General features: G+C 49.2%; 1 protein-coding gene across 1 annotated transcript; it reads right to left on the reverse strand.

Moving 5' to 3' along the window:
• Nucleotides 1-2487: 2487 nt before the first annotated feature.
• On the reverse strand, nucleotides 2488-8856 carry LOC135566820 (RNA demethylase ALKBH5-like). The gene is made up of 7 exons (XM_065014420.1): nucleotides 8072-8856; nucleotides 6400-6579; nucleotides 4492-4633; nucleotides 3943-4159; nucleotides 3607-3687; nucleotides 3331-3453; nucleotides 2488-2848 (listed from the first exon to the last, which is right to left on the reverse strand). The coding sequence occupies exons 1-7, from the start codon at nucleotides 8285-8287 to the stop codon at nucleotides 2701-2703; spliced, it is 1107 nt and encodes a 368-aa protein (XP_064870492.1). The 5' UTR covers nucleotides 8288-8856; the 3' UTR covers nucleotides 2488-2700.
• Between the last annotated feature and the right edge of the window lie 8950 nt (nucleotides 8857-17806).

The raw sequence follows: 17806 nt of genomic DNA on the forward strand, positions 1-17806 counted from the left end.
GGCTTCCTGTAGTGAACCAGGTTTGACCAGGACCCATTGGGCTACCCCCCCCCCCCCCCACAGCACAGGGAACAGTGTACCAATAGGCCATGTTATACAGTCCACGGTTCCTCTGTAACAGGCAGTAAACCAGCCAGTCAAGTCAGCTCTGTTCATAAAATGTCTTTAAACATCTTATTACAAACCATGTTACATAGCATGTCGTCATCATCATCACCACCATCATCATCATCATCACCACCATCATCATCATCATCATCATCATCATCATCATCAACAGGATGGCGTTTGAGCTGAACAATAAAAAGGGGATATATAGCATAGATATATGTCTTCTAGAATATGCAACAGAAAGTTTGATTGGCGGACGGTAGGACCGGTGAAGGGGGTTGACGAGTTACCACGGTTACAGCGGGACGTAACGTGTGGAAAAAAACGTTCAGGTAGAAATATGCTTGTGTAGAAGAAACACGCCTCTCTCTCTTGACAGACGTAGACGTGGTCGGCTCTTATCCGTGACATTTCTAGCCGCTCACGTTTCACAACGTTCGGCGACTGAACGTGGCCCCCTTGGTCAAGGGTGTTCAGCTGTACACCTTAATTAAAGTTCTGGAGGGAGGAGGAGGAGGGGGGGTTTGAAAAACGCACTGCCGTGACTCTCCTCTCCACCCCTCTGAAAACGTTTTCATTAATCAGCACCTGAGAATTGATGAGATTTGTCCAATTGATCAGATTGATTGACCTTCATTGATCCGCGGAAATAACAGCTCCTCGATGAATCCAACAGTCTGTGGACAGACAGCTACTTACGCCATTTGTGTTAGGTGCATCTGTCCACAAGAGAACGAGCCCCCTCGCCCCTACCCTCGCCCCCATCCCCTACCCGCCCCGCCCCCCTACCCCGCCCCTACCCGCCCGTCCGTCAGCCAAACTAACAATAAAATAACTAACAATCAACCAATGGGAAAAGTCAAGGTAAAGATGAAGTAAGAGGTGACTGTAACGACAGGTCCTGTAGTAACCAACGTAACATGCAGGACAGGGGGGCTTAGAGAAACCAGAGGAAGACGAGCTCTGGTCCAAGGCGCATTACTGTAGGTGTCCCCCCCAGGCAGGCCCCTACTCAGGGTACATGGACAGGCGGTTGGGGCAGAGGAACGCCCAGGACCAGAGCTATGGAAAACACTGACCCAGGAACAGATACTACCTCCCTATAATGGTTCAGGGTGACAAGGTAGATCACTGACCCAGGAACAGATACTACCTCCCTATAAGGGTTAGACAGGGTAGATCACTGACCCAGGAACAGATACTACCTCCCTATAACGGTTAGACAGGGTAGATCACTGACCCAGGAACAGATACTACCTCCCTATAACGTCCCTATAACGGTTAGACAGGGTAGATCACTGACCCAGGAACAGATACTACCTCCCTAACGCATAACGACCTAGGAACAGATACTACCTCCCTATAACGGTTAGACAGGGTAGATCACTGACCCAGGAACAGATACTACCTCCCTATAACGGTTAGACAGGGTAGATCACTGACCCAGGAACAGATACTACCTCCCTATAATGGTTAGACAGGGTAGATCACTGACCCAGGAACAGATACTACCTCCCTATAACGGTTAGACAGGGTAGATCACTGACCCAGAACAGATACTACCTCCCTATAACGGTTCAGGTGACAGGTAGATCACTGACCCAGAACAGATACTACCTCCCTATAACGGTTGACAGGGGTGCAGATCACTGACCCAGAGAACAGATACTACCTCCCTATAACGGTTCAGGGTGACACGGAGGAGTTAGTTCCCTACAGAAACACCATTCATCTCCCCCATAGGGCCTCTGTCCCCCCCCCCCCCACGGAGGAGTTAGTTCCCTACAGAAACACCATTCATCTCCCCCATAGGGCCTCTGTCCCCCCCCCCCGCCACGGAGGAATTAGTTCCCTACAGAAACACCATTCATCTCCCCCATAGGGCCTCTGTCCCCCCCCCCCACGGAGGAGTTAGTTCCTACAGAAACACCATTCATCTCCCCATAGGGTCTCTGTCCCCCCCCATGGAGGAGTTAGTTCCTACAGAAACACCATTCATCCCCCCACGGAGGAGTTAGTTCCCTACAGAAACACCATTCATCTCCCCCACGGAGGAGTTAGTTCCCTACAGAAACACCATTCATCTCCCCATAGGGCCTCTGTCCCCCCCACGGAGGAGTTAGTTCCCTACAGAAAGACCATTCATCTCCCCATAGGGCCTCTGTCCCCCCCCATGGAGGAGTTAGTTCCCTACAGAAACACCATTCTTCTCCCCCCATAGGGTCTCTGTCCCCCCCCCACGGAGGAGTTAGTTCCCTACAGAATCACCATTCATCTCCCCCCATAGGGTCTCTGCCCCCCCCCCCCACGGAGGAGATAGTTCCCTACAGAAACACTGTTTATTAGGACATGGGGGGGCAGCGAGCAACAGGGGGTGGCAGCGTAGCAACAACAGAACTTCCCACAGTCTTAATGTAACCCCGCCCCCTGTCCTCAGGCCAGTGTCTGATTGGCTGACAGCCTCGTGGCGTGTTCCATCCATCCGAGGGGGGGGTTTAACAGACTGACGATCCAACGCCCTCACTCACTCACTCACACACACACTCTCTCTCTCTCTCTCTCTCTCTCTGAGCCCATCCAGTCCGGTGTTCAGTGACGCCGCATCTTGACCTTCCGTGACACGTCGCCGTCTTGGCTCCGCCTCCAGTAGTTCTCGGAGCTGTTGCTACGGCGATGAAGGCGGGACGAAGAGGAGGAGTGACGATTCTCCTCCTTATCCATCTCCAGAACCCTCGGTCTGACAGAGAGAGAAGAAGAGTTAGGGGGGGAGGGGCTCTAGTCCTGTATCTCAGGTAGGAGGAGTTAGGGGAGGGGCTCTGGTCCTGTATCTCAAGTAGGAGGAGTTAGGGGAGGGGCTCTGGTCCTGTATCTCAGGTAGGAGGAGTTAGGGGAGGGGCTCTGGTCCTGTATCTCAGGTAGGAGGAGTTAGGGGAGGGGCTCTGGTCCTGTATCTCAGGTAGGAGGAGTTAGGTGAGGGGCTCTGGTCCTGTATCTCAGGTAGGAGGAGTTAGGGGAGGGGCTCTGGTCCTGTATCTCAGGTAGGAGGAGTTAGGGGAGGGGCTCTGGTCCTGTGTGTGACTACCTGTATCTCAGGTAAGAGGAGTTAGGGGAGGGGCTCTGGTCCTGTATCTCAGGTAGGAGGAGTTAGGGGAGGGGCTCTAGTCCTGTATCTCAGCTAGGAGGAGTTAGGGGAGGGACTCTGGTCCTGTGTGTGAGTACCTGTGTGCAGCGTCTGGGTCAGCTCTGCGGTGAGAGCGTTTGGCCTTCAGAGGGGCGTGTCTCTCAGGGGGGGAGGGGTTAGGGGAGGGGCTCTGGTCTACACGGGGAGCATCTGGTCTCGTCCTGCACACACACCCATACCACACCATAGAGACACACACACACACACACACACACACACACACACACACACACACAGAGAGAGAGAGAGTTAGTGTAATAGCCTGACGCCACAGTCAACCTGCTAACTCTTGGTTGTCATGGTGACAGACATACTTCCTGAGGATGATGACGGCTCGTCTCTCCTTGATGTCCTGGGGGCGGATACAGTGGGTGATGTCATCAGCCGCGTAGCCACTGAGAGGAGAGAGAGAACACTATGACATCACACCTCTCCCTATCTCTCTCTCCCCATCTCTCTCTCACACTCTCTCTCACACACTCTCACTCTCACACTCTCACTCTCACACTCTCTCTCACACTCTCTCTCACACTCTCACACTCTCTCTCACACTCTCACTCTCACTCTCTCTCTCTCACACTCTCACACTCTCTCTGTCTCTCTCACACTCTCTCTCTCACACTCTCTCTCTCTCCACCTCCCTCGCCTACCTGAGGACAGTAACACTTCCTCTCCTGACAGGGAGCTCCAGGACGGGCTCGGACACTCTGATTGGTTTAAACTGGAAGCGGCAGCCGAAGCAGAGGGCCGAGTCCGAGAAGAAGGACACGGATACGATTGGCCGGGCGAAGATGTGGAGCGGGTCGACATGTGACACGATGCAGCCACCTGGTTGGTAGTCGTTGATCACCGCCGAGTTCACAAAACCTACAGGACAACAACAACAACAACAGGAAGTGGGCTGGAGACAGGAAGTGGGCTGGAGACAGGAAACAGGAAGTGGGCTGGAGACAGGAAGTGGGCTGGAGCACGTTAAGGTCAAATCTGAGACAGGAAGTGGGCTGGAGCACGTTAAGGTCGAATCTGAGACAGGAAGTGGGCCGGAGCACGTTAAGGTCGAATCTGAGACAGGAAGTGGGCTGGAGCACGTTAAGGTAAAATCGGAGACAGGAAGTGGGCCGGAGCACAGTTAAGGTCAAATCTGAGACAGGAAGTGGGCTGGGGTAACGAGCAGGATGTTAGAGGTTAAAAGTTATTACCTTCAGGTACGACCCCGCTGGCGACCAGTTTAGTGATGACGAGGTCGTGAACCCAGGTCGGGATGTCGTCCACCTCTCCTTTAGGGTACAATCTCTCCTGACCAGGTCCTCTCTTCTCTAGCTGGGCCCCGTATGTATAGCCCTGGAAGACGAGACGAGGTGAGAGAGAGAGGAAGAGAGGGGTTTAGACAGAGAGAGGAAGTTAGAGACAGAGAGAGGGAGGAAGAGAGGGGTTTAGAGACAGAGAGAGGGAGGAAGAGAGGGGTTTAGAGACAGAGAGAGGGAGGAAGAGAGGGGTTTAGACAGAGAGAGGAAGTTAGAGACAGAGAGAGGGAGGAAGAGAGGGGTTTAGAGACAGAGAGAGGGAGGAAGAGAGGGGTTTAGACAGAGAGAGGAAGTTAGAGACAGAGAGAGGGAGGAAGAGAGGGGTTTAGAGACAGAGAGGGAGGAAGAGAGGGGTTTAGACAGAGAGGGAGGGAGAGAGGGGTTTAGACAGAGAGAGGAAGTTAGAGACAGAAAGAGGGACGAAGACAGGGGTTTAGAGACAGAGAGAGGGAGGAAGAGAGGGGTTTAGACAGAGAGAGGAAGTTAGAGACAGAGAGAGGGAGGAAGAGAGGGGTTTAGAGACAGAGAGAGGGAGGAAGAGGGGTTTAGAGAGAGAGAGAGGGAGAGAGGGGTTTAGACAGAGAGAGGAAGTTAGAGACAGAGAGAGGGAGGAAGAGAGGGGTTTAGAGACAGAGAGAGGGAGGAAGAGAGGGGTTTAGACAGAGAGAGGAAGTTAGAGACAGAGAGAGGGAGGAAGAGAGGGGTTTAGAGACAGAGAGAGGGAGGAAGAGAGGGGTTTAGAGACAGAGAGAGGGAGGAAGAGGGGTTTAGAGAGGGAGAGAGGGGTTTAGACAGAGAGAGGAAGTTAGAGACAGAGAGAGGGAGGAAGAGAGGGGTTTAGAGACAGAGAGAGGGAGGAAGAGAGGGGTTTAGACAGAGAGAGGAAGTTAGAGACAGAGAGAGGGAGGAAGAGAGGGGTTTAGAGACAGAGAGAGGGAGGAAGAGAGGGGTTTAGAGACAGAGAGAGGGAGGAAGAGGGGTTTAGAGAGAGAGAGAGGGAGAGAGGGGTTTAGACAGAGAGAGGAAGTTAGAGACAGAGAGAGGGAGGAAGAGAGGGGTTTAGAGACAGAGAGAGGGAGGAAGAGGGGTTTAGAGACAGAGAGAGGGAGGAAGAGGGGTTTAGAGAGAGAGAGGGAGGAAGAGAGGGGTTTAGAGAGAGAGAGGGAGAGAGGGGTTTAGACAGAGAGAGGAAGTTAGAGACAGAAAGAAGGAGGAAGAGAGGGGTTTAGAGAGAGAGAGGGAGGAAGAGAGGGGTTTAGACAGAGAGGGAGGGAGAGAGGGGTTTAGACAGAGAGAGGAAGTTAGAGACAGAAAGAGGGACGAAGACAGGGTTTAGAGACAGAGAGAGGGAGGAAGAGAGGGGTTTAGAGACAGAGAGAGGGAGGAAAAGAGGGGTTTAGAGACAGAGCAAAAGAGAGGTGAGGAGAGGAAGATGGGGGTAGAGACAGAGAGGAAGATGGGGGTAGAGACAGAGAGGAAGATGGGGGGTAGAGACAGAGAGGAAGATGGGGGTAGAGACAGAGAGAGGAAGATGGGGGGGGTAGAGACCGAGAGAGGAACAACAGGTGCGTGACCTCACCTCTCCAAAGACAGAGAGAGGTGAGGAGAGGAAGATGGGGGGGTAGAGACAGAGAGAGGAAGATGGGGGGGGTAGAGACCGAGAGAGGAACAACAGGTGCGTGACCTCACCTCTCCAAAGACAGAGAGAGGTGAGGAGAGGAAGATGGGGGGGGTAGAGACCGAGAGAGGAACAACAGGTGCAGAGAGAGGTGAGGAGAGGAAGATGGGGGGGGGTGACCTCACCTCTCCAAAGAAATATTTGGAAGATGGGGGGGGTAGCGGTGCCCGATCTACGGTGTGTTCCCGGTAAAGCCCCGCTTCTCCGTTAGCAACCACCTCATTTATCTTGCCCTCGATGACATCACAGTCCTCTTTAGAGAAGACCTCTACCTGAACAATGCCACTCTGGACACGCCTCGCCTCCTGGAGGGAGATGGAGGGGGAGAGAGATGGAGGGGGAGAGAGATGGAGGGGGAGAGAGATGGAGGGAGAGAGAGAGATGGAGAGAGAGAGAGAGATGGAGAGAGAGAGAGATGGAGAGAGAGAGATGGAGAGAGAGAGAGATTGAGAGAGATGGAGAGAGATGGAGGGAGAGAGAGATGGAGAGAGAGATGGAGAGAGATGGAGAGAGAGAGAGATGGAGGGAGAGAGAGATGGAGGGAGAGAGAGAGATGGAGGGAGAGAGAGGTGGAGGGAGAGAGAGGTGGAGGGAGAGAGAGGTGGAGGGAGAGAGAGATGGAGAGAGAGAGATGGAGAGAGAGAGATGGAAGGAGAGAGATGGAGGGAGAGAGAGATGGAGGGAGATAGATGGAGGGGAGAGAGATGGAGGAGAGAGAGATGGAGGGAGAGAGATGGAGGGAGAGAGAGAGATGGAGGGAGAGAGATGGAGGGAGAGAGAGATGGAGGGAGAGAGAGATGGAGGGAGAGAGAGATGGAGGGAGATAGATGGAGGGAGAGAGATGGAGGGAGAGAGAGAGATGGAGGGAGAGAGAGAGATGGAGGGAGAGAGATGGAGGGAGAGAGGGATGGATGGAGGGAGAGAAAGAGATGGAGGGAGAGAGAGATGGAGGGAGAGAGAGATGGAGGGAGAGATGGATGGAGGGAGAGGTGGAGAGAGAGATGGAGAGAGAGAGATGGAGGGAGAGAGATGGAGGGAGAGAGAGATGGAGGGAGAGAGAGATGGAGGGAGAGAGAGATGGAGGGAGAGAGAGATGGAGGGAGAGAGAGATGGAGGGAGAGAGAGAGATGGAGGAGAGAGAGAGGTGGAGGGAGAGAGAGAGGTGGAGGGAGAGAGAGATGGAGGGAGAGAGAGATGGAGGGAGAGAGAGATGGAGGGAGAGAGAGAGAGAGATGGAGGGAGAGAGAGAGGTGGAGGGAGAGAGAGGTGGAGGGAGAGAGATGGAGGGAGAGATGGATGGAGGGAGAGGTGGAGAGAGAGGGAGAGAGAGAGATGGAGGGAGAGAGAGATGGAGGGAGAGAGATGGAGGGAGAGAGAGATGGAGGGAGAGAGAGATGGAGGGAGAGAGGGATGGATGGAGGGAGGGAGAGAAAGAGATGGAGAGAGAGAGATGGAGGGAGAGAGAGAGATGGAGGGAGAGAGAGAGGTGGAGGGAGAGAGAGGTGGAGGGAGAGAGATGGAGGGAGAGAGATGGAGGGAGAGATGGATGGAGGGAGAGGTGGAGAGAGAGGAGAGAGAGAGATGGAGGGAGAGAGAGATGGAGGGAGAGAGAGATGGAGGGAGAGAGAGATGGAGGGAGAGAGGGATGGATGGAGGGAGGGAGAGAAAGAGATGGAGAGAGAGAGAGATGGAGGGAGAGAGAAAGTGGGGGGAAAAGACAGAAATATTGATTCATACTTTGAATTGGATTCATCTCAGAGAAGTTCAGTGTCAACAGCAGGTCCAGGGTCATCATACCTGCTCACGGGACTCCACAGGCTCGACCTCATCCTCGGTGGAATCTCGGTGCTTCCGCTTCCGGCCGTTCCCGTTACTACTACCTCCGTCGGTAACTTTAACTTTCCTATTTTTGTAACTGTCGTCCTTATCGGTAACTCTGTTTTTGTAATTGTCCCGGTGAGGAGTCATGGACGTCAGCTTTTCCCGCAGGTCGGAGAAACCACTGGCTGACATGTTTTATGTTATATATAATGAACAATATAAAATGTAGGAGTTGGTTATATTATAGTTATTTCACTTCCATAATTGTCCGTCTGTAAACGCGGGGACCGGGAGGCTCCCGGTGACCGTCCTCACCGTAGTTATGTTGTGATGTGGCTAACAACTTAGCTCACTTAAAACGGGTTGTTTTTCCCCAACCCAAAAAAGTCGACGATTCAAGTAGTAAATGTATACTAATTTTAAGAGTTAAATGATACGGAATGAATATGCGTCTATTAGTTTAGTCGTTGCGTTATTCCTGTCCTGTTATTTGACTATTTTCATGTGAATACAGGCTAGATAGTTAGCATGGCTAACTGGTTAGCAACCGTCGGAAGTACTAAAACGGTATTTCAAGTGACGAGGCAAAAAAAATAAATAATAATTATTATGTTCTTACGGTCTTGTCTTGTCCATATGATTTTTATATATATATATTTTTTAAATCGTTATTATATATAAGTAAAACTCGTTTTAAAAAAAACAAAACAACACCTCTAGTTATGAGCACCACGCATTTCTCATTCCTCTGAACCAACTACCGACTCGGGGACTTTCTTCTTGGCGGATCGCGTCCAAACTGTTAGGTGTGTTTTTATACAGCGCCACCTACCGGACTGGAGTGAGAGGGCAGTTCACCGACGTGGTCGGTCTTTTTTAATTTTTAATTTTTAATTTTTTTATTTTACCTTTTATTTAACCAGAACAAGTTGTCATTTAACAACTGACCAAGATAAAGCAAAGCAGTTCGACACATATATAACAACATGGAGTATAAAACAAAACATACAGTCAATAATACAGTAGAAAAATAAGTCTATATATAGGATGTGAGCAAGTGAGGCGAGATGAGGGAGGTGAAGAGGCAAAAAAAAGATCTACATTCAATTCTCTTCATTAGTCTTGTTCCTCTGGGAAATAAATTAAATAGAGCCCCTTGACATCACCGTCTACACTCATGTTTTAAAAAGCCACTTACCCCATTCCCACACACTTTGACCCCCTGTCTGCTCGTTTCACCATGCCAACGGTCTGATAGGACCCCCCCCCCCTCAACACACTAACTCTTCTGAAGTCAACATGTCATATACCCCATTCCCACACACTTTGACCCCTGTCTGCTCGTTTCACCATGCCAACGGTCTGATAGGACCCCCTCCTCAACACACTAACTCTTCTGGAAGTCAACATGTCATATACCCCATTCCACACACTTTGACCCCTGTCTGCTCGTTTCACCATGCCAACGGTCTGATAGGACCCCCCCCTCAACACACTAACTCTTCTGAAGTCAACATGTCATATACCCCATTCCCACACACTTTGACCCCTGTCTGCTCGTTTCACCATGCCAACGGTCTGATAGGACCCCCCCCCCCCTCAACACACTAACTCTTCTGAAGTCAACATGTCATATACCCCATTCCCACACACTTTGACCCCTGTCTGCTCGTTTCACCATGCCAACGGTCTGATAGGACCCTTCAACACACACTAACTCTTCTGAAGTCAACATGTCATATACCCCATTCCCACACACTTTGACCCCCTGTCTGCTCGTTTCACCATGCCAACGGTCTGATAGGACCCCCCCCCTCAACACACTAACTCTTCTGAAGTCAACATGTCATATACCCCACATCTCTACAGTTGCCATGCCAACGGTCATATACCCCACATCTCTGCAGTTGCCATGCCAACGGTCATATACCCCACATCTCTACAGTTGCCATGCCAACGGTCATATACCCCACATCTCTGCAGTTGCCATGCCAACGGTCATATACCCCACATCTCTGCAGTTGCCATGCCAACGGTCATATACCCCACATCTCTACAGTTGCCATGCCAACGGTCATATACCCCACATCTCTGCAGTTGCCATGCCAACGGTCATATACCCTCCACAACATCTATTGTTCCTGTTGTTTTTACATTCCGTTGATGTGTTTACAGTTTTATAACCATTGTGATGAATGCTAAAGAAGCCAACCTTTACTGAATTATAATTATTATAATTCAAGCGTTGGCCGATCCCTAAATGCGCTGGAACAAAATCTACTACTCACAGGGATCCTCTTAGGTTCCCCCTCGGCCCCGTGACCCATCCTCTTAGGTTTCCCCTCGGCCCGTGACCCATCCTCCTCGACTTTCTTCACTGCCTCAGCGTGACAACACCTCTGGCCATTTTAACCTGCCTCTCTCACATCGGAGACTTTCTGAACCCCAGCAACATCAGCCCCTCTACAGTTAACACACACACCATTATCCACCTTCAGAGACCCAGCAACATCACCCCCTCTACAGTTAACACACACACACCATTATCCACCTTCAGATCCCCAGCAACATCACCCCCTCTACAGTTAACACACACACCATTATCCACCTTCTGATCCCCAGCAACATCACCCCCTCTACAGTTAACACACACACACCATTATCCACCTTCAGATCCCCAGCAACATCACCCCCTCTACAGTTAACACACACACACCATTATCTACCTTCAGATACCCAGCAACATCACCCCCTCTACAGTTAACACACACACCATTATCCACCTTCTGATCCCCAGCAACATCACCCCCTCTACAGTTAACACACACACCATTATCCACCTTCTGATCCCCAGCAACATCACCCCCTCTACAGTTAACACACACACCATTATCCACCTTCAGATACCCAGCAACATCACCCCCTCTACAGTTAACACACACACCATTATCCACCATCAGATACCCAGCAACATCACCCCCTCTACAGTTAACACACACACCATTATCCACCTTCAGATACCCAGCAACATCACCCCCTCTACAGTTAACACACACACACCATTATCCACCTTCAGATACCCAGCAACATCACCCCCTCTACAGTTAACACACACACACCATTATCCACCTTCAGATACCCAGCAACATCACCCCTCTACAGTTAACACACACACCATTATCTACCTTCAGATACCCAGCAACATCACCCCCTCTACAGTTAACACACACACCATTATCTACCTTCAGATACCCAGCAACATCACCCCCTCTACAGTTAACACACATACACCATTATCCACCTTCAGATACCCAGCAACATCACCCCCTCTACAGTTAACACACACACACCATTATCCACCTTCAGACACCCAGCAACATCACCCCCTCTACAGTTAACACACACACCATTATCCACCTTCAGATAACCAGCAACATCACCCCCTCTACAGTTAACACACACACCATTATCCACCTTCAGATCCCCAGCAACATCACCCCCTCTACAGTTAACACACACACACCATTATCCACCTTCAGACACCCAGCAACATCACCCGCTCTACAGTTAACACACACACACCATTATCCACCTTCAGACACCCAGCAACATCACCCCCTCTACAGTTAACACACACACACCATTATCCACCTTCAGATACCCAGCAACATCACCCCCTCTACAGTTAACACACACACCATTATCCACCTTCAGATACCCAGCAACATCACCCCCTCTACAGTTAACACACACACACCATTATCCACCTTCAGACACCCAGCAACATCACCCCCTCTACAGTTAACACACACACCATTATCTACCTTCAGATCCGCAGCAACATCACCCCCTCTACAGTTAACACACACACACCATTATCCACCTTCAGACACCCAGCAACTTCACCCCCTCTACAGTTAACACACACACCATTATCCACCTTCAGATACCCAGCAACATCACCCCCTCTACAGTTAACACACACACACCATTATCCACCTTCAGACACCCAGCAACATCACCCCCTCTACAGTTAACACACACACCATTACCCACCTTCAGATACCCAGCAACATCACCCCCTCTACAGTTAACACACACACCATTATCCACCTTCAGATCCCCAGCAACATCACCCCCTCTACAGTTAACACACACACCATTATCCACCTTCAGACACCCAGCAACATCACCCCCTCTACAGTTAACACACACACCATTATCCACCTTCAGATACCCAGCAACATCACCCCCTCTACAGTTAACACACACACCATTATCCACCTTCAGATACCCAGCAACATCACCCCCTCTACAGTTAACACACACACACCATTACCTACCTTCAGATACCCAGCAACATCACCCCCTCTACAGTTAACACACACACACCATTACCCACCTTCAGACACCCAGCAACATCACCCCCTCTACAGTTAACACACACACCATTATCCACCTTCAGATACCCAGCAACATCACCCCTCTACAGTTAACACACACACACCATTATCCACCTTCAGATACCCAGCAACATCACCCCTCTACAGTTACACACCATTATCCACCTTCAGATACCCAGCAACATCCCTCTACAGTTAACACACACCATTATCTACCTTCAGACACCCAGCAACATCACCCCTCTACAGTTACACACACACCATTATCCACCTTCAGACACCCAGCAACATCACCCCCTCTACAGTTAACACACACACCATTATCCACCTTCAGATACCCAGCAACATCACCCCTCTACAGTTAACACACACACCATTATCCACCTTCAGACACCCAGCAACATCACCCTCTACAGTTAACACACACACCATTATCCACCTTCAGATACCCAGCAACATCACCCTCTACAGTTAACACACACACACCATTATCCACCTTCAGACACCCAGCAACATCACCCTCTACAGTTAACACACACACCATTACCCACCTTCAGATACCCAGCAACATCACCCCTCTACAGTTAACACACACACCATTATCCACCTTCAGATCCCCAGCAACATCACCCCTCTACAGTTTAACACACACCATTATCCACCTTCAGACACCCAGCAACATCACCCCTCTACAGTTAACACACACACCATTATCCACCTTCAGATACCCAGCAACATCACCCCCTCTACAGTTAACACACACACCATTATCCACCTTCAGATACCCAGCAACATCACCCCCTCTACAGTTAACACACACACCATTATCTACCTTCAGATACCCAGCAACATCACCCCCTCTACAGTTAACACACACACCATTACCCACCTTACCCAGCAACACCCCTCTACAGTTAACACACCATTATCCACCTTCAGAACCCAGCAACATCACCCCCTCTACAGTTAACACACACACACCATTATCCACCTTCAGACACCCAGCAACATCACCCTCTACAGTTAACACACACACCATTATCCACCTTCAGATACCCAGCAACATCACCCTCTACTACACCATTATCCACCTTCAGACACACAACATCACCTACAGTTAATCCACCATTATCTACCAGATACCCAGCAACATCCCCCTCTACAGTTAACACACACACCATTATCCACCCTTCAGATACCCAGCAACAGCAACATCCCCTCTACAGTTAACACACACACCATTATCCACCTTCAGACACCCAGCAACATCACCCCTCTACAGTTAACACACACACCATTATCCACCTTCAGACACCCAGCAACATCACCTCTACAGTTAACACACACACCATTATCCACCTTCAGATACCCAGCAACATCACCCCTCTACAGTTAACACACACACCATTATCCACCTTCAGACACCCAGCAACATCACCCTCAGTTAACACACACACCATTATCCACCTTCAGATACCCAGCAACACCACAGTTAAACACACCATTATCCACCTTCAGCAACATCACCCCCTCCAGCACACACACCATTATCTACCTTCAGAGTTATCACCCCTCTACAGTTAACACACACACACCATTACCCACCTTCAGACACCCAGCAACATCACCCCTCTACAGTTAACACACACACCATTATCCACCTTCAGATACCCAGCAACATCACCCCTCTACAGTTAACACACACCATTATCCACCTTCAGATACCCAGCAACATCACCCCCTCTACAGTTAACACACACACCATTATCCACCTTCAGATCCCCAGCAACATCACCCAGCAACATCACCCCTACAGTTAACACACACACCATTATCCACCTTCAGACACCCAGCAACATCACCCCCTCTACAGTTAACACACACACCATTATCCACCTTCAGATACCCAGCAACATCACCCCACAGTTAACACACACACCATTATCCACCTTCAGACACCCAGCAACATCACCCCTCTACAGTTAACACACACACCATTATCCACCTTCAGATACCCAGCAACATCACCCTCTACAGTTAACACACACACACCATTATCCATTATACAGTTAACACACACACCATTACCCACCTTCAGATACCCAGCAACATCACCTCTACAGTTAACACACACACACCATTATCCACCTTCAGATCCCCAGCAACATCACCCCCTCTACAGTTAACACACACACCATTATCCACCTTCAGACACCCAGCAACATCACCCCCTCTACAGTTAACACACACACCATTATCCACCTTCAGATACCCAGCAACATCACCCCTCTACAGTTAACACACACACCATTATCCACCTTCAGACACCCAGCAACATCACCTCTACAGTTAACACACACACACCATTATCCACCTTCAGATACCCAGCAACATCACCCCTCTACAGTTAACACACACACCATTATCACCTTCAGATACCCAGCAACATCACCCTCTACAGTTAACACACACACCATTATCCACCTTCAGACACCCAGCAACATCACCCCCCTCTACAGTTAACACACACACCATTATCCACCTTCAGATACCCAGCAACATCACCCCCTCTACAGTTAACACACACACCATTATCCACCTTCAGACACCCAGCAACATCACCCCCTCTACAGTTAACACACACACCATTATCCACCTTCAGACACCCAGCAACATCACCCCCTCTACAGTTAACACACACACCATTATCCACCTTCAGATACCCAGCAACATCACCCCTCTACAGTTAACACACACACACCATTATCCACCTTCAGACACCCAGCAACATCACCCTCTACAGTTAACACACACACCATTATCCACCTTCAGATACCCAGCAACATCACCCTCACAGTTAACACACACACACCATTATCCACCTTCAGATACCCAGCAACATCACCCCCTCTACAGTTAACACACACACACCATTATCCACCTTCAGATACCCAGCAACATCACCCCCTCTACAGTTAACACACACACCATTATCCACCTTCAGATACCCAGCAACATCACCCCCTCTACAGTTAACACACACACCATTATCTACCTTCTGATACCCAGCAACATCACCCCCTCTACAGTTAACACACACACCATTATCCACCTTCAGATACCCAGCAACATCACCCCCTCTACAGTTAACACACCATTATCCACCTTCAGATACCCAGCAACATCACCCCCTCTACAGTTAACACACACACCATTATCACCTTCAGATACCCAGCAACATCACCTCTACAGTTAACACACACCATTATCCACCTTCAGATCCAGCAACTCTACAGATATCTACCTTCAGATACCCAGCACATCACCTCCCTCTACAGTTAACACACACACCATTATCCACCTTCAGATACTCCAGCAACAACAGTTAACACACACACCATTATCCACCTTCAGATACCCAGCAACATCACCCCTCTACAGTTAAACACACACATTACCATCAGATACCCAGCAACACCTCTTACAGATACACCATTATCTACTTCAGATACCCAGCACATCACTCCTCTACAGTTAACACACACCATTATCCACCTTCAGATACCCAGCAACATCACCTCTACAGTTAACACACACACCATTATCCACCATCAGATACCCAGCAACATCACCTCTACAGTTACACACACCATTATCCACCATCAGATACCCAGCAACATCACTCTACAGTTAACACACACACCATTATCCACCTTCAGATACCCAGCAACATCACCCCCTCTACAGTTAACACACACACACCATTATCCACCTTCAGACACCCAGCAACATCACCCCCTCTACAGTTAACACACACACCATTATCCACCTTCAGATACCCAGCAACATCACCCCCTCTACAGTTAACACACACACACCATTATCCACCTTCAGACACCCAGCAACATCACCCCCTCTACAGTTAACACACACACACAATTATCCACCTTCAGATACCCAGCAACATCACCCCCTCTACAGTTAACACACACACACCATTATCCACCTTCTGATCCCCATCGAGGAGAGGAGTAAACTCTGTGTAATAGGTACACTCATCCATTCACCAATTAACAAGTTGACTCTGTCTCTGACAGGTAAACTCATCCATTCACCAAATAACAAGTTGACTCTGTCTCTGACAGGTAGACTCATCCATTCACCAAATAACAAGTTGACTCTGTCTCTGACAGGTACACTCATCCATTCACCAAATAACAAGTTGACTCTGTCTCTGACAGGTAAACTCATCCATTCACCAAATAACAAGTTGACTCTCTCTCTGACAGGTACACTCATCCATTCACCTATTAACAAGTTGACTCTGTCTCTGACAGGTAAACTCATCCATTCACCAAATAACAAGTTGACTCTGTCTCTGACAGGTAGACTCATCCATTCACCAAATAACAAGTTGACTCTGTCTCTGACAGATACACTCATCCATTCACCTATTAACAAGTTGACTCTGTCTCTGACAGGTACACTCATCCATTCACCTATTAACAAGTTGACTCTCTCTCTGACAGGTACACTCATCCATTCACCAATTAACAAGTTGACTCTCTCTCTGACAGGTACACTCATCCATTCACCAAATAACAAGTTGACTCTGTCTCTGACAGGTAGACTCATCGATTCACCAAATAACAAGTTGACTCTGTCTCTGACAGGTACACTCATCCATTCACCAAATAACAAGTTGACTCTGTCTCTGACAGGTAGACTCATCCATTCACCAAATAACAAGTTGACTCTCTCTGACAGGTACACTCATCCATTCACCAATTAACAAGTTGACTCTCTGACAGGTAAACTCATCCATTCACCAATTAACAAGTTGACTCTCTCTGACAGGTAAACTCATCCATTCACCTATTAACAAGTTGACTCTCTCTCTGACAGGTACACTCATCCATTCACCTATTAACAAGTTGACTCTGTCTCTGACAGGTAAACTCATCCATTCACCAAATAACAAGTTGACTCTGTCTCTGACAGGTAGACTCATCCATTCACCAAATAACAAGTTGACTCTGTCTCTGACAGGTACACTCATCCATTCACCTATTAACAAGTTGACTCTGTCTCTGACAGGTACACTCATCCATTCACCTATTAACAAGTTGACTCTGTCTCTGACAGGTACACTCATCCATTCACCTATTAACAAGTTGACTCTCTCTAACAGGTAAACTCATCCATTCACCTATTAACAAGTTGACTCTCTCTCTGACAGGTACACTCATCCATTCACCAAATAACAAGTTGACTCTCTCTCTGACAGGTACACTCATCCATTCACCAA

Source organism: Oncorhynchus nerka, unplaced genomic scaffold (assembly GCF_034236695.1).
Source record: "Oncorhynchus nerka isolate Pitt River unplaced genomic scaffold, Oner_Uvic_2.0 unplaced_scaffold_3232, whole genome shotgun sequence".
Classification (NCBI taxonomy): Eukaryota; Metazoa; Chordata; class Actinopteri; order Salmoniformes; family Salmonidae; genus Oncorhynchus; species Oncorhynchus nerka.

Bases quoted from the DNA above. Each gene is read 5' to 3' on its own strand.
- LOC135566820 (XM_065014420.1), bottom strand. From the start codon at position 8,287: ATGTCAGCCAGTGGTTTCTCCGACCTGCGGGAAAAGCTGACGTCCATG. The intron at 6,580-8,071 runs GTATGATGACCC...ATCTCCCTCCAG, and splicing joins CTGTGGAGTCCCGTGAGCAG to GAGGCGAGGCGTGTCCAGAG. The intron at 3,688-3,942 runs GTAGGCGAGGGA...CTCTCCTCTCAG, and splicing joins GGAAGTGTTACTGTCCTCAG to TGGCTACGCGGCTGATGACA.